Raw genomic sequence first — 18,572 nt, 5'->3', positions numbered from 1 at the left:
AAATGGAAAAAAAAGTTTAAATATGAATAGAAAAATTAAAAAAAAAAAAAAAGGTATAAAACAATAAAATAAAAGCAGGAGCTGGGTGTGTTTGAGACACTGAACACATTTCAGTGATGCAGCGTAATGTGCAGTACATTCAAGATGAAATACTGTACCTTAGTGAGCTTTCCAGACCAAATCAAATATTTTTTGATCTCTGTAAAAGTCTGTTAAATAAAGCCAGGATGCACAGAATCAGCACACAATGCACAAGTCAAAAGAAGAAATTTAGATGTTTATTTAGAAGACACACTGATTGTCAGTTACATGAAACAGGTGACATGCAGGTTACATGATGGGGTTTACACGACAAGACGACATATCTTCCTCATAAAGAACAGAAGGAGTACAAAACCCTGGGAGAAAGGCACATTTTTATTCACTTCAATCATTTATTCACCACGTCTGTAAATAAACTTCATTTATTAATTAAATATTGACTTAGATTTGAGCATTTGAGTTAGAAGCTGCAATCACTTTTTATTGCACTACAAATCTCCACCTGAAAGTCCACGATCAGGACGGTGATATTAAAGCACCGCTCAGCCTCCTGCTTCTGCTTCACTGAAGGAGCTGAATTGTGCAGGGACGAATAAAAATAATCATCTTCAGCTGAATTCATATGAGCTGAACGCAACAGGTGTAAATCCTGAGCAGGTTACGGCAGTCTCACGCTTGAGGCTGCTGTGCAGGCTTCTTCTGCTTGTCTTTAGGTGGTCGAGCACTCTCACAGAGAGCAGCAGTCATTATACAGTAACAAACATGTTCCCGATGATCAGAGCATAGAGCGCCGATGAAGAAAATGCAGGAAAGACAGCGATGTAACGAGATGGTGATGTGTTAACAGCTACGACACAATTACACACATGTTCAGTAACTGCTGGAACCCTGAGGGGCCACTTCCACTGTCGGTCAAACGTTTAGGGGTTGCAATGTGTTTAAAAAAGGTAAAGGCTAACTATTTGATTTCAGGAAACGCTCTTCTGTGCTTCTTTAGTGCTGATTACTTTTAATCCAACTGCTCTCAGACTGATAAACGCTTTAATCTATCCCTGTCTCTTAGGCAGTTCTTAGTTGGGTTTGAGGAGAGCTGGAAAACATTAATAATAATAACAAAAAAATAAAAATAAAACACACCCCCAAACCTTTGAGAACTAGTGAATGTGGAGGAGATGATAATGACGAAAAATACGATGCGAGACAGGATTAAAAAGTCATATATATATTAGGTTTTGAAATATATTCAAGCAAGCAGTATGATAAGTAGTAAAACTCACACAGTGGACATGGAGACATAAGGTGCAGGTTTTCATTTATATACACATCTGTCCCAGTGCTCTATGCATGACTAAACCCAAACACAGGAAATCAGAAAGCCCAGGTTGCGTTATAGGTAAGTGAAACCAGAGTGAGTGTGCAAGCATCTCTGCTTGAGGAGTCGAGACTGAACTGCAGCTCTCTGTAAACCCTTCACTGCTGAGGACAACTGAGGACACCCAGGTTCTGAAATGCTGAAAATGGAAGCCATGAAATACTAATTATCCCTGATTTGCTTTGCTCCTACTATAGCTCTCGCCCACACTAAGGTGCATGTGGCTGTTTCGTTTGGTTTAAAAAAAAAAAAAGGAGGGAGGAGAGAGAGAGACAAAGGAAGGACGGGAAAAGCGAGAGAGAGAGAGAGAGTGAGAGTGAGTGTGTGAGAGAGAGAGAGAGAATGAGTCGGTTCTAAGGATTACCATTCCAAAAAGGGGGGAAAACCTATAATAAACATTTTGTTTGTAATTGCTAGCAAAAGAAATCTAAACTAAATGGACTCAAAAGGAACAAAATGTTCAAAATAAATGGGCAAAAAATAATAATAGTGTCAACTGACTGAGGTTTGTTAAAAGCTGAAAATTGTTACAGTACAAACTGAATTGTCACTTAAATGAATGTCTTAAGCAAATTAAAGCTCAAATTAACCTACAGTCAAAAAAGATTTCTTTACTTTAGTCCTTCCGCAGTCTAGTAAACAAAAGTATCATTCTCATGTCAAATTAAACTCAATTTTGCTCCCTTTCCCTATTTAAGTTCAACTGTGTAACTGAGTGAATGAAACCACCAAACCTTACAGAATAAAACAAAATGCATGTTGAAACTAGTGAAAGTTTTATACAGTAAACCGCATGCTTAGATCTTGTTTTCTGCTGTCAGTATGATATTAGCTGTGACAAACATCAGGCAGAAAGTCGCCCAAATCACCACAAACACGACCCAGAATGTGTGTCGGAATGGAGACCTGTGTTTATTCTCCACTTCTCTTCCAAACACAGGCTCCAGGTGGCGCCGACTAAAGAAGACCAGGGCAGCAGGAATGATGTATTGAATGCCTGTGCCTGCGTAGGCTCCAGTGATGCCCACGAGAGCTTCTAGGTCATGAGTACAAAATGCCACTATGATGGGTGGCACCAAAGTAATCAAGGGAAACACGATGCGGTCCACCACCCATGGGTAGGTGCCTCCGTCTCTGTGGAAGAGCGTCTTCCAGTTGTTGCGCAGCGTGACTGCGATTATAGGAAAGTTCGTGCTGATTGTAAAGACAGGGAACAGTCCTAAAAAGTAGCGGAGGAAGGTCACGTCCAGTACGTCACAGTTATCGGTGAAGTTTAGTGTGTACATGTCTCGCAGCAGCGAGCTGTCGAAGCAGAAGATGGCTGTGAAAGAAAGCAGACTGTAGAAGGCCAGGATGAGTACGTAGTCCACGGTTAGAAGCGCAGTCACCCTCCGTTTGTCTGAGATAGGTGTTATCAGAGAGGGCAGCGAGTGCTGGCACATGAAGGAGTACACACACACACCAAATAGGTTGGGAACTCCACTAAGCTGCGCCACCTTAGGATTGCCTTCTCTGTGGCCCTTTGAGATGCGAATCAGCGCCAGGATTATCATCATGGTGAAAGCTGAAAGATAAACAGATCGAAAAGCGGTTATTATATAAAAGAACACCTGAAACTCTGCTCATTCGTGCAATCAGCCAATCAAGCAGCAGCAGCAGCACAACCATGCAGATACAGGTCAAGAGCTTAAGAGCATCAGTTAATGATCAAACATCAGAAAAAGTGATATCCTCTGATGGGGTTTCTTCTATATTCAGCTGTACAGTTTTGTTGAGTTTGTTCCCAATCTAGCTTCAGATTCCCGTTTTGAGCTGATGGGAGTAGAACCCAACAAAGTCACCTACTTGTTGTAAACAAAATCTGCCTTAACATTCAAAGTGTTCTACATCATGAGCTGCTTTTTTGCACATCACAAATGTATAGAGTGGTTACTATAGGCATCCGGTTAGCTTAAAAAAGTGTGGACACTGGTGTCGAATCAACAAGACATCTCCACATCAAGACATCAGCTCAAAGTTTTTTTTGTTTGTAGCCCCATACTGCAAAGATTGTTGTGTGTAAAAATCCCAGGAGATCAGCAGTTTCCCCATGACTGACTATCATTTTAACCTCCGTGCAGCTGCCTACAAGATGGCAGGTGGTCAGTGAGTGGATAAGGTTTTAAAAAAAATAGCAAGAGATTAGGACGGCATCACTCTGTGTCTGTGTTATCATACAGTACGTTATTATCCACACCTACTCCATTAGACGCCTGTAAAGCACAAGTCCAGGAATCACGCTGTGCTTATAAGTGTAACTTTATAGAGATGTATTTAAATCCCATTCTTAAACTTTTTGATGCTGTAAACTTCTTTGAAATTCAATTCAAAATTATACTAGAACAATGCAAATGCTGTCTGTTCACAGCCTCACTGCTTTGTAATTGTGTCTTCATTCTCCAGATGGCACGTTGGACACGGACATTCTTTACATTTTTATAATAAACAAATTAATAGCACATTGTTCTATTTATATCATGTGCAATGTAAAACGGACGCACGTTATAATCTTTAACTGTTAAATTTTGTTGTGAGACTTGGGCTGAACTGTTGAAACATTGAAATGGGATGAAGCTCCATTCAGAACCAGGAACTAGAGTAAAGTTGTAAGCTTGTGAAAACCTGCTGCTTCAGTCTAAACCAGAGTTAATCACATGGTCTGTGTGAAGCCCCTATAAAATTTGGGACTAATAAATTAAACACACTGATACAATATTGAGCGTAAAATGTTATTTTAGATTTCTATTTTCTTCTGTAATGTTTTTTTTTTTTTTTTTAGAAGTTCATTCACTGTAAGATTTGTTACAACTGTGTATATTAAATTGGTTACGATGGAGTTTGCATCAGTTCAAGGCGACAGCATTTACGTGGAAGCGAAGCGACCCAGATGGGCCTGTACTCAGAATCGGCTACGGCATATCAGGGGACGAAGTGAGTGTAAAACAAAGAGAGGATTGTTTGCTTCGTAAGACCTTCGATTTGAAGAGGATTCCTCAGGACGGGTCACCATCTGAACATTCCTACTAGCTCTGCTCCAAGTATTTGAGAGTCCAGTTTGACCGAGCTGATTGAAAGCGATTCGTGCACCAACGAGTTGTGGCCATTCAAAACGTACTCTACTAAAGACTATGTTTGTTTGTTTTTTTACCTATAATATCTGATATCTGGCTCTCTTGATAATGTAACTGATATTTGCAGTGTGTATTGCACTTAATTAGGTTCAATTGGGTTTAATTGGGTTCATATGAATCAGTTCAAGGGTCATCTGGGTGCAAGAGAGTCTGTTGTATAATCATGCAGGGGAAAATGAGTCCATTAAATCACTATTGCGACTTATTCAGTGGTAGTTTACAGGTTTTACAGGTGCTATTTCTGGTCTGTTATATTTAATCCTCACTCTAGTTTGGGGTTGCCTACAGTATATACTGCTCTTGACCTGGGCCCAGCATGGAAAGTATTGTGATTCAGTAAAGGCAAGTTTCCTTCGAGTTATTTTAATAATCTGAATGAAACTTTTTCCCCTTCCATTTTTCCTACATTGTTGAGTGATTACGCTTGCCGGCGTGGTGTTAATGTTATAAATAAATGGCCAAGTTCAAATGTTTCTGACTTGTTGCTGATGTGATACTGACAGACTGTATAAATGATTGTACAGCTCAACTGTTATTTCTAAGATGCAATCTAGTTGTTGATCCCTTTCCTCAAAAGCACAGCGTTGCTCAGCAGTGGACATCCACCACATAAATTAAGCACTAAAGCCCACCCAATCCTAGTGTCCAGCAGTGAGCAGAAAGGCCACATCTAATCGATAGGAATTAATGCATCATCGGTGACTTCCAGGGTCCTTGAATCTCTAAGGAACACTAAAGCAGGCTTGGCATTCGTGTTACAGCGTGTTGAGTGCAGGCTTTTCACCTCTCACTGCTCAATCACACCATTACAGGGGGAATTAGTCACAGCCCTCCTCCTCCATCGCACCCTTGGTTCTTTAAGATGCATGATGCATCTCCCACCTTGCCAGCAAGGGGACAGATTCTCTTGCCCTTGGACCAAATCTCTCGCAATGCATTTGGGCTCAATCAGCAAGAACAAAGCATCACTGTTCTCAAGAAAAATTAATTGGAGTGGAGGCTAGTGTAAGGACAGTCTGTGTAGAGTCGAAGGTCTAGGTTTCACCGGACAGAAGAGAAGTCTTCCCAATAGTCAATAAATAAATCAGGAGCAGTGCATTATGGCTGTGACAGTTTAATGCATGCCATGGGAATAAAATGAACATTGCAATTACGAGGACAAAATGTACTCCGACAAAAAAAATGAGAGCAATGTGAACCGTGTTACAGCATGATGGTGAGCCTCCTGAGCAAGAAAGCGTAGAAATAAATGGGGAGCCAGTCAACCAGCTTTCTCCAAGAAACAGGCAAATGCCAATGTCCTCATTTAAATTACAAGAATCACGAACAATTAATAACGAGCATAAAAAAAGCAGCAGCAGTAAGAACAACGTGCACAGAAATATATATATTCTATATAATAAATTATTTTTTTTAACCACCAAAAATCTTAAGCAATTATATCCTCATCTATTCACAGATGATATTTCAAAATATCATATCATATATTTCACAAATCAGTCTTAGTGACTTCATTTCCACAATGCAGTTGCTTAGAATAATAAGGAATGAAATAATAATAAAGTAAACTAAAATGTAAACAATTAATGTAATAATTACAATGATTATTGTACATGTAGTCATATATTGGCACAAGACTCCTTTTAGCTCCAATACTTGAAATCTGATCTTTTTACTCCCGCCCAATATGCAAATATATTTTACCTCTTTTCCGGGGTAATTGAAATGGAATATGCCACCTCCTGAAGTGGTTTGAGCAATCGGATTTATATCCGTCTCGAAACCGTTTCGGAGGGCATTTACACCTGGTCTTTTTACGATCGGATAGCTATCGGATCACAGATCACAGAAAACGCATGAAGTGACCAGGTGTAAAAAACCCCTCAATTCACCTTATCTTGAGTCGCTGCCTTTACCATGCACAGGGTCACAGTTGTTCCTGAGCCAATCTCGGTAATGTGTGGTGCAAGGCAGGAGACCTTCTGCTGCTGAAGTAACGTTTGAACTTAATTCATTGAGGCCGATGCTGAATACTAGCTATTGTGTTTGGCAGTTAGATCAGGAAGCAGACATGCAGGTTATATAATAATTGATAAGTATGAAAGAGGGCATATATCCTATCCTATCATTGCAAATTTGCAGAAAGAAGCATCACATTTGCACAGCGTGAAAGGCAAACAATGGCATGAGCGCAGTGTACATGGTGACGTGCTGGGCATTGGGACCAACCTCTAAACGACCTACAGTATACAGAGATGAAATGTTTTCTAGCTGGCACTGGAGGTGTTGTCATATTGGCAGAAGGTAATTATGCACTGTCCGAGTTAGTGATGGCATGTGACAGAAAGATGCATAAATGTCCTTCTGATAGTTCACGCTCATGAAAGAAACTGCTGGATGGTACGGTTCCTAGGACGGGATTCTTCTTTCATGACTTTAGTAGATAATTAACGTGGAGTGGTGCATGCAATGTACTTTTAGTAAAAACTTTTGTACATTACATTCACATTTCCCAGGATATAAAACATCCTTAAGACGACACACAAGTGACCAAGAAAGCTAAGCTCAGAATATGCAAGTAATAAATTCGCTGGTGCGTACAGTACAAATGTGTTGCTCAGCACCGAGCTCAGTTTTAGAGGCTGCTGTCAGAAGAAAGCCATGTACTAACAAAAGGCTATGCATGGCATTGTTTTCTTTTTTAACAGGTTTGTTGTCCGAGCATCTAAACAGCACATACTGTAACAAAACCCAGGCTCCACTGAGACCCATCCTTCCTATATTACCAGTGACAGACTAAAGAGCTTCAGTCACAGACTCAAGGGCATGTTTAATACAAATACTTCTGACACGCCATTCCGCCATGAGAGTCCACTGTACAGATGCTCAACCTTCACCGCTGAGGCCTCATCGGTTTGAACTGAAATGTGATTCTGTCTACGAACACGCTGCCAAGCGATTCATCACGCAGCCAGCATTCCCCTCCCTTGCCAGCTTGTTGACGAGCAAAGAAAATGCCACTGGTGTTTATGTTTTCGCGTCTTATTCATCTTGATATCTGACACCGGTGCAGTTGACCAGGTTTGAACCGCTAACCCTGAGTGCTATGAAATCTGTAGCTCTCAGGAACACAAACGGATGCAAAACAAGCAAAATTAATTGCAAATGATTGCAAAATACAATTAATGCGGTCATGGAAATCAGCTAGTATTGTTTTGTATTAGGTTTTCTACTGTATAGAGATGGTATGCAGCTGAATTGCAACAGAAACAGAAAGTCTGAAGCTGAGGAGGTCCTGGGAAAAGTGCAGGCAGGCAGAACTGAGCTTTTCTCCCCAAAGGGATTTGGCAGCTGTATCACACTTCGGTATTCCTCCATCTTAATGAGCAGTGCCACTGAGCTCTAGTGGGGGACGTGAGAAGTGTTAGAAGATGCATTTTGTCATTCCCCATTACTCAGGCTGAAAATCATACAGGTAGTGAGTGGGTGTTGACATCCATCCATCCATCGGCCAGCCATTTCCTAAATAATGTTCATTTTACTAACAAAGTATAAGACTTTTTCCAGTCGATACCATTTGATGGTCATAAAACAGCCACATTTCTACAATGGGTTTTGCGATTGCTGAATATTTTACATTTACAGCATTTGGCAGATGCCCTTATCCAGAGCGACGTACATAAGTGCTTAAATCTCTAACATTGAATACATTAATGCTGGCTCACTAGGTTACATACTTAAGATACCATGAGTTTAAAACCTTTGTTCAAAGTGAAAAAGTGTCAAAAGGTTGTATTTTTTATTTTATTTTTTTAAATGCAAAAGATAAGGAAAGAAGTGCTAGTTGAAGTGTTTCCTGAATAAGTAGGTCTTCAACCGCCGCTTGAAAATAGCCAGTGACTCAGCTGTCCAGACCTCTAGGGGAAGTTCATTCCACCACCTTGGTGCCAGAACAGAGAAGAGTCTTGTAGTATACTTGCCTCTTACCCTGAGAGATGGTGGAACCAGTCGAGCAGTGCTGGTAGATCGGAGGTTGCGGGGTGCAGTGCGAGGAATGATGAGGGCTTTGAGGTAAGAGGGAGCTGGTCCATTTTTGGCTTTGTAGGCCAGCATCAGTGTTTTGAATCGGATGCGTGCAGCTAACGGAAGCCAGTGGAGGGATCGCAGCAGCGGGGTTGTATGCGAGAGCTTTGGCAGGTTGAAAACAAGCCGGGCAGCTGCATTTTGGATCATTTGCAGAGGACGGATTGCGTTCATAGTTAGGCCGTTTTAGCATTTAGCAGTTCTGTCTAGCTTTGTTCAAACTTTCATCCAGAAATGTATTTGCAGTTCATGTACAATCTTTTTCAGATAATGTTATCTTTGAAAGAAATGCTTTGCTTTGCTCAGGAGACACTGTTAAAAAATATATATACACACTCAACCACCCCAAGTCTTTCTGTCTTTAAAAACAATACACACTACATAGAGACTTAGTAATATAACTGCTATGATAGCTTTAGAACTGCCAACAGTGTTACACTCAAACCTCCATCCATGAGCACTTGATAACTTCAACAAGACAGACTTCATGTTACAGCTGAATGAATTTCCTGATTAGGTAAGTGCACTTTTTTTGACCGCCAAAAGATGTCAAAAGTCACACTGTCTGGTGTCACCCAGATGAGGAAGAGTTCCTAGAATCTGCTTCCTGTCAAGGTTTCCTCCTAATATCGTCTCAGGGAGTTTTTCCTCACCACGGTCACCTCTGGCTTGCTCTTTATGGATAAATGTAGATGGTTATAAATGTCTAATTTCTAACCCAAATTGAATAATCTGCTAAAACTGAAATATAAGTTAGCCATCTGTATTAAATAATAAAAAAAAACCTCACAGCTTCAACACTGCAGCTAGTTACAAAGCTGTACTTCTGAGAGAGAACCCATCCACTGGAGTTACTTTCCGGCTAGTTTGTTATTCTGAAACCTGGGCTAGCTCAAGGAGGAAACAATGCTGAAGAGCAAAAACATATTTCTCTTCAGTACTCGGGGCAGACGACAAGTGCATTACTCGAAGAAAACTGGCCTCAAGGAAAACATATTGGTCAATTTTATTCGGAGTTGCCCATTAAAATACAGCTATAAGTTATATTGACTCTCACTGCTGGACTCAGCAGAATTCTAGACAAATATGTAACTTTCACAAGAAGTATTAAAACAATCGTGTCACCTGAGCGCTCTGTGAATAGGAAAATTTAATTAGGAGGACCATTGTGTGTATTTTTTTTGGAACATTTTACATTGCCAATGTTCCAGAAAGCAAGACCTCGACATTTCCACCACAATCTCCACACGCTGCTATAACAGACTTGTGATAGGAATTTCACCGGTTTAACTATAATGTGTTTACTGAGCCTCCTGCATGTACACAACAGTAACAGTAATAAAATAATTTCAGAAAAAAAAAATATCATCTAATCTCCTCAGGAAGCAGGACGACCTGATTAATCCTCATCTAGTAATTCGGACCCTTTCTCCAGTTGCATCACATAATATCAATTAAACCTGCATCAGTTAAGACCACTCCCTCGTTCCCTCATGTGTCACTGCTACAGGTGAGAGCTGGTCATCATCCTCTTTACACAGCACTGAAAGGAAGGACAAACCATGACCATTGAAAGCTTTGCTTCTTCCACTCACAGAAATGGTTATGTTGTGTAAGAGGTTCCAGGCTTTACAACCACCCATGAGGATAAAAAAAAGGGAGTACAGCAAACTGCAGTGTAACTGCTACAGTAGCATGTAGAAGGATGTTTTCTCCACTCAGTTGTAGATGAGGTCATGACACTATGGCAGGGCCAACAGTAAGTGGTACAAAGGCTAAAACGCAGAAAGCTCCCCTGATGTTCACACAGCTTACAGAGTCTTATCTGACACACAAACATGACCATCCATGGTGTTTTTCATAGAGCATTACGGGTGACTGGAGATACACACAAGGGGGTCTGGGCTCTGCCCTGCTGTCTGCTGTGAATAATGACTAAGCGCACAGAGGATCATAGAAGAAAAGATTCCCTCGGTCAGACTCTAAGGTGGCTAAAGATACCATCCAGGATATGAGCACACAAGTACTAGCAAAGCTTGGGCTTAGAAAGGCAGGTAGATTCCAAAAAAATAAAATAAAATAAAATAAAATCTGAATAATAAATCCATACCTGTCAAACAAACCTATTTTATATTGTATGACATGGAATGTGATGATACAGGTGAATAATCATGAATAGGTTTGGTCCTATGTAAAGTGGAATATCTGTTGCCACCCAAAGGTTGATTACTTTTCAATTAGGAATAACAGCATGTCTGGCAACCGAGCAAATATATTGTAAACGCCGTTTTGCACATACAAGTGTTTAGCTAGTAAAAAGCACACAATGCCACCCAGTGGATGGATCTTAATGTAAAGAATGCAATTGGTTTTTATATATATATATAACCCGGCCCCAAACACAAGAATGATGGTCGAGACACACAAAAATATTTAGGCTCCCCCGTACCTCTCGGGCAAAAAATCTACTCGCTGTAACTTAAAATAATTTCACACGCACTATGTTACCAGGTAACTTGCTGATACCTGGAGGAGATCAATATTTTATCAGCATTAATGAGCCAAGTTTAGCTGCATAACCAATAATAAAGAGGTGAAGGAGACTGAAGCTGCCTAGCAATCTCCAGAGCAATCCAGAATCTGTCCTCTTGCTGTAGGGTGTATGAGACGTTCTTGCAGAATGAGAAAATTCGATTCTGGGCAACTGCTCTGCAGTAATAGTTCTTTCAAAAGCGATCTAAGTGGTAAGAAAATGCACACAGCTCCAGGTCTGTGTTAAAGCTGGAACTGTAAAACATGGAACCGCCATCAAATTAGATAGCACATATATTCATATAAAGGGGAAAAAAATCTTGGTTCAAGTAAAGGAATAACAGCATAAACATAGAGAAGGAAATTAAACTGTGTTGTATGTGGGGGGTCATTCATTTCTGTGTTGTCTGAAGCCTGCATTTCTTTTCTAAAACTGTAAATGTTCTCTGAATAATTATAGAAAGAACAATGAAACAATTAAGCTATTCTAATGAAACTGTGATCTATAATTAAGAATTTATTTGGCAAGGACCATTTTTCCCCCAGAAGGGTATAACAACCCCGCTGTGGGACTTTTCAATTCACCTAATTAGCAGCTATGCATGCATAAATGTAATAAAGCCCATGGTAATTAGCCATCTCATCTCAAATTGATCTTTATGTACATCCGAACAGATGCATAAACATTTAGTTACTAGGCAACGCTGCATGAACGTCTGCTCTTGGACTGTAGGATCTGGTTAAAGTGTTGTCTGAACCCTCAGAGTTATGACAGCTACTTTATTCCTCCCTGGTTCTCGTTCCCCTAGAGGTCTATAGCCTGGCGATCCATCCCGGGAAGCAGCACAGTGCGTGTCAATGGTGCTGTTGAGAAATGAAGCACTATTGCAGCAGCCATTTTGAATCATTAGCCATCGTGTCACTGAGGGCTGCTGTTGTGACATGCTGAATCAATCATGGGCAGAGGCCAAGTAGGGAGGCACAACCAGAAGTGGAGGAAGAATAAGGCAAAAATGAGTAGCAAATGAACATCGCCTCTGATTATTTGAATCCGTGTTTAAAGGTCCAGACTGTGCGTAGGCCACTAGAGTTCTTCCACACAAGCCATGTCTTCATAGACATTCTCACATTGTGGACAGGGAATGAAATTGTAACGCAACAGCAAACATAGACATCAAAGTATACAATTGCGTGCTTCTAGGTTTGGGGAAGACACACATATGGATGCAATGGGCAGGTTTTTACATATACATCTTAACTTTCAAAGCAGGAACACAAATGTGTGTATAAACTAAAAGAACAATGGCTTATATACACACACACACTAGTTAACAAACCTTAAAACTATAAACTAAAAAATTGTCACAGTGCCTTCTTACTCTTAATGCTCACGGGGGGGATCTCTCACCCATACATACACAAATGTAGTTTAACAGGTTGTCCTTACATAAGTCTGGCAATAGGGTGAAAATATATGAACTATTCCTTTTCAATTTTAAAATGTATTGTGAAGACCATTACAAGGTAATACATTTTTATTGCACTTTATGAGGACATTAACACTGTCTCTTTGTGAGAACTTACCAATCCATCTCATTAGTGAGGTGAGGATCTGAAGGTATTTGGTCTTTTGTGCATTGAAGAACGTGAAAGGACCCAACAGTAGAACGAAGACTGCCTGTGACGAGACAAAGAACACCACAAAGATACAGTCAGGTTTCCTCCTTGTTATTTTATTAGCTTTGTTATTTAAGCTCTTATACAAGACACACAATAAAACTGTTCAGTTAAAATGTTCAGTTAATAAACATATTCTTATTGAATCACTCTCTCTCATTCATATATATATAATATCTATATAATATAAATCTAATACCAAATATCTCAAATTGAAACTAGAAAATTATCGAAAAATGCATTTCCATAGACATTTGAGCTGAAAGGTGGGGGAGGGAGGTAAAATAAATAAATAATTCAATCGTTTGTCCGCTAAAAAGCTATCCCAGCTTAGGTACAGTGTTCACATCCTCATCACGTAGGACCACAAGCTGTATAGACAAAGCACAAGAACACACTAAAAGACAAACTTTATTAATTATTATTCTTTATTCATATCTTCTCTTCTTCAGACATTTCAGATGTCAGGGAAGGTCTTTTGATGTTAAATGCAAAAGAAAGCTGGTCAGTCACTGAATGAATGGGAAAAGACCTGGACAACAGGACTATGTAATCAGATAATCTCAAACTGGTGATCTCAAACTGAAATAGACTACAATTATGCAAATTACTGCCCTGTATTTAGCAGCTTAACAAAAGTACTCTGAGTAACAAAATAGTGAAGATGATATAATCTGTTACTGAAATTTTCACAAAATTATATTTCTTGCCATTCTTTTTCATACATTTGTTGGTATTGTGGTGGCACAGGATGAAAAGGTCAGTCCTCATCATCACCATCACCATCATCATCAGCCAGACGCTAACTGTGAGATATAAATAATCAGTCCTGGGCATGAGCCGGGATCTAGCGATATGTATCTAATACAGCTCTACCAAGAGCCGACCAGAAGACATCCTTTTACACAAGGTACACAAACCATTTTAACTGGCACGTCTCAACAGGCTCGCTGAGATTACATAACTCAACACATCATGGAGTGAAGGCCCAGTAACCCTGAGGATTCATTTCCACCACTTTCGTTCTTTCAGTCAGTACCCACAGCTTGTCCCCACAAATTGAGGACTAAGGTGCAAACATGCTTTTTGTATTTATTTATTTTATATTTATTTATTTTATAAATTGTACAAAGCTCCATCGTAATTTGAAGTGTCACTCATCTCTAAATGAGCAGGGTCTAATTCAGCACAATACATGTGCCACTTCTATAACACACAAATTTGATGTGGCATTATCTGACTTGTCACATATGCTGCATTTTCCAATTCAAGGGCCTGCCAGAAAACTACGGAAACGTGAGCTGTTTCAAAATCTACTGGGAGGGAGAATGGAGGGAGAGAGCGAGAGAGAGAGAGAGAGAGAGAGATAAAGAGAGATGAGCTAGACTGTTTGTGAGGCGTGACACTGACTCTCATGACTAACACCTGTGCTGGGTTACGACAGGAAGTAGGACTGGCATGAAGAACATAAAGGGACTGCAGAAAAGCAACACAGAAGGTTCAAGAAAGAGGGAAGGAGAGGGAAAGAGAGGGAGGAGAGTTATACAATAGCAAGTCTGCCATCTTTTATTTCGTGAGCCAGTAGAATTCTGTCAACATTCCAACCATGTGAGGATTAAAGCTTGAGAATGACTGACTTCAGCTTTTTAACCTGCAGATCAGATTTAAATGCATTTTTCCCTCAATATCCCTCTGGACCATTCCAATAAACTCTTCATTACACGCTCTATCCTGTGCCGCTGCACACACCCTTTGTATAATGTTTTCTTTTAGTGAAAATGCTTATGTTTCAGACTATATTTAAAATTCAGCCGTAGTTAAAAGCAGGGCTTGCATATCCCCCTCCTCTCCAATGAACCAGAAGATTGCTACACTCCTGTAGAGATGTGCTCTGGATGGATCTGAGCATTTCCCTTTTTATGATAATGACCGTGCTAAACAGCAGCCATTTTATGCCTCAATATCAGATAACAGTTCATATATGGCTGAAGCCGCTGCGGTTGTGTGGCAGAGTGGGATGCGTTAAGAGGCAGGAGAGAGAAGAGAAACTGCAAAGGTCACCAGTCTAGTAAGGAGCCTGACATTTACTCCTCACTGAACTTCCACAGACTAAGTTTCAAATACAATCAAAGTATGCTTGAGCCTTAAAGTACAAAAAAAAAAAAGTATTTACTTTTTAAAAGAAACTGACATGTCCATGATCTCCTCTACTCACCCGGCATGGTGTGACCTAGAAACTGTTTCACCCTCTCTCTCACACACACACAGTGCTATCATTACACGAGCATGCGTGTGTGTGTCTTATGAGCACCAAAGTTCAGTATTTACATGTGACCCTCCTCCACCAGACGGCCCGTTCCTAATGAGATCCCAAACCGCTGCAAGGACTAAAGCACCAGACTACTTCCATCTTGACATGCAGAAAATGCTAAAAATATCATATGGGATGATATAAATTCTGTGTCGCAATGCTCTCAGGATTGCTCTTCGACTTCATGTTTAATATCTCTATCTATTGGCAATAAGCTGAACAGATGTTAGATAGCAACCGTAACTAAGGACACGATTATTTTCATGTGTTGTAGAAAGTAGTTTTCTTTAAACAGAAAATGTTCTATTGTAAATTAAAAACAGCAAAATGGTGTCCTGTAATTGGGTTTTAGTTCATCAGCTTAATAAAATTATTGACAGTGACTCAATCTTCCATGCTCCAGTCCTGGACTGCATAATACTACACTATGAGAATAATTGGGTTATAATGATTGGCACTGCTGTGTTGATTAAATTCAATCATTCTGCTTTAAATGATTGCACTTGAATCCAATTGTACTGGATCATTACACAGTTACTACATTATTCACAAAATAAGTGGAAGACGCATCTGAGACAAAATGTCCGGTTTGATCCGTTTCAGGTGATGTGATCACATGGGTTAACAGAGCCATACAATATTGGATACTTAGTATTAAAGTATATTAATAATTAACAAACTTATAATTATACCTAGGGGTTTCATCTTATCCACAACTGATTCTGCTTGTTTAATCAGTTCATCTGAGTGTCCAATCAATCATCAAGTGTGCCTCCAATATTGCTGTAATAAAAATAGTCTGTACTAAATAGTACCCAAGGTTAGAATAAATGTGCTTTAAATGTGCAGTATGATGAAACGAGGATCACAAAGGTACCTGCATGGTCTACTATTTCAGGTAGATTTTTAATTTGTGGATCCGTGGCCACTTTAACAGCTAATATTGCCCACACAGGAGTTTTGTGAATGTTTCCTTTGCCAAATTCAACCAGCAGATGTTGATAATGATGTCGATGTGTCTAGTGTTTGTAGAGTACGTTTTAATGTGTGAATAAAAATGTGAACAAAGTAAATGAAAAGAAAGTTAAATGAACTGATACAGTAGAAATAATGAAGAAACGCTGAACTGCAGTGAGAAGGTTGTTAATGGTGCAACATTTAGGCCACAACGTTCTCTTTTATTACGCAATGTGTTAGTACGAACTAAAAACATCTAACTTTTTTGTGAAGAAAAAAGTACAAAGTATTCAGGGGCATGGTATCAAACTTAAAAAAATCCTGCATACTAACCTAGATATGTAGGTACTGACAAACCTGCGTACTAGCCTGCTTACATACGCTAAATCAAGTGTGTAAATGCTTTCAGTGCCTATCCATAACAATTTATCACAGTTCTGGCACAAATGACACAAAACTCTTCATTTATTTAATTTGTTAACAAATGCCATCTATCATTAGAGAGGTAACCTGTGAAGTAATAATGAGTCTGTACCAGAAGCAGAGCAGGCATGCTGTTTTTAACAGGGTCGGTCAGTGGTGTTTAGATGCCACCCCCATACTAGGCTTAGGACAATATGGACTTTGCCAACAGGTCCATTTAAAAAGAAATTGTTGCTAAGAGTCTGACCTTGGCCTGCTGGTCTACATCAAGAGTAAAGCCATGCCAGGTACTTTAAAATGCATCCCGTGTCCCCATATTGATTGGAGCAGATATTATATCAGTACAGCTTGTGGGAGCAGTGAGAGATGTGCTCTAGCACAGAAGAAATTCAAATATGTATAGAGTCAATCACAAATCTTTCAAAGTGTCTCTAGGTTCAGACCTATACATTAATGTGTAGGTGTGTGTAAAGACATGAGAAACCTAAAGAGACACTAAGTTTCTTTCTATATAGAGCATGAGGTGTAAGGCCTTAATGTCTTAATCCATCCACCAAAAAACAGAGAAATTGGTGTTACATGAGTGGGTGCAATCTATCCAATCCCACAATCCTACATCTTTGGTTATAGCTTTGACAACAACAGACAAGGCAAAAAAAAAGAAAATATTCTTACACATAAAAACAGAACTCCAGAACAGACTCTACTTCCAAATGTAAAGGTGAAATTTGGCTAAAGTCTAAAGAGTAGAGTAAAGCAAGAGCAAAGTGCTTGATGGTTTCATTTTTCTGGCCAAACAGCTGATGATGGCACATGGGCACACAGCCCAAAATGATATTTAACCCTCCCAGTACGGGGCAAGTTATACTGCATGTGGCCTTGCTTATAACAGCTATCATCGTGTGAGGGCATCGGACAAGCCTGTAGAACCCAGTAAAGACAGAGATGTTCTGTAACCGTGATTAGCAGTGATTAAACGAATCAGCATCACATCACAGGTTTCTTATCATTTATAATCTGTGTGTTATAATCGCCTGAACAATTGCTGGTGATTTTGACCCGTAATTTGGTTTGCAACATAGTAGTTTAAAGGTGGGGTCTCCGTTTGTTTGAAAGCCAAATGTTGACATTTGAAAATCACCAAAACAAACACGCCCATAAAACAAATTGGTCCCACCTCTGTTTTGATAGCTTCGCCCCACACATACACCAGACAAGTATAACCCAAGTATATCCCAGACAAGTATTATGACAGAACCTGCTGGGGTGGCTGACCAAGGGTATATTTTTTCAATAAATGAACTCAATGTGTAATACTATGGTAATACAAATGTGTTTTTGTAGTACTGAGTGTTGTACTGTGAAAGGCTTATCTCCGTTTCACGCGGAAGACGTTCAGTTCTCTCCAGCGCTGGAAAGCTGATCCTACTGTATATTAACACGAGTCCTTCTTTTTGCCTTATCGTAAGCCTTTCTTGGCTTTCTTTCTCTGTTTTTATCTGCCATGTCATTGTTAAACCTGCTTTCTGCTAATGTCTCACATGCGCACTAAACACTGTCTCCGCTCATATTGACAAGACCCGCCCCTTTCTGATCATTGGATAAAAGTTAAGTTTTTTGGGGGTTTTTTGCGGACCAACGCAGTTTTCTGAAGCATTTCTCAAACAACGGAGACCCCACCTTTAATCATGTCTGCATGATATTCAAAGATGTTTACACTGATTATATCATATCACCAGAATATTCGTACTGAGGCCGCAGCAGTGAAATTGCTATATTATACTACTATGAGTTATCACTTAAAAATCTATCAAATGATTTTGGTCCGAGCCAAAAAAAAAGCAATTAAAAGTCAAAACAAAATCATCCAATCAGTCAAATCAATCATACAAATCATGGAAAAGATGGAATGGAGAAAATTAATGTATATACTGTATAAGGAAAAAAAACAGCTGCCACAGAGCACAAAGGACCGATGCTTAGAAATTATTAGCCACAAATTTTT

At 39.7% G+C, this 18,572-nt stretch overlaps 1 protein-coding gene across 2 annotated transcripts in view; it reads right to left on the bottom strand.

Annotated features, from left to right (window-relative positions):
* Positions 1-256: 256 nt before the first annotated feature.
* tmem104 (transmembrane protein 104) overlaps positions 257-18,572 on the bottom strand; it is a 41,462-nt gene continuing 23,146 nt past the window's right edge. For both annotated transcript variants that reach the window (XM_027141517.2, XM_027141515.2), the window contains exons 9-10: positions 12,784-12,877; positions 257-2,978 (exon numbers count right to left, since the gene is read on the bottom strand). In XM_027141517.2, the coding sequence (XP_026997318.1) occupies positions 2,212-2,978; positions 12,784-12,877 (861 nt within the window). In that variant the 3' untranslated portion in view covers positions 257-2,211. The remainder of the gene's footprint in view (positions 2,979-12,783; positions 12,878-18,572) is intronic.

The sequence above is a fragment of the Tachysurus fulvidraco genome, chromosome 15 (assembly GCF_022655615.1).
Source record: "Tachysurus fulvidraco isolate hzauxx_2018 chromosome 15, HZAU_PFXX_2.0, whole genome shotgun sequence".
Lineage (NCBI taxonomy): Eukaryota > Metazoa > Chordata > Actinopteri > Siluriformes > Bagridae > Tachysurus > Tachysurus fulvidraco.
This window is presented reverse-complemented; position numbering and strand designations above follow the sequence as displayed.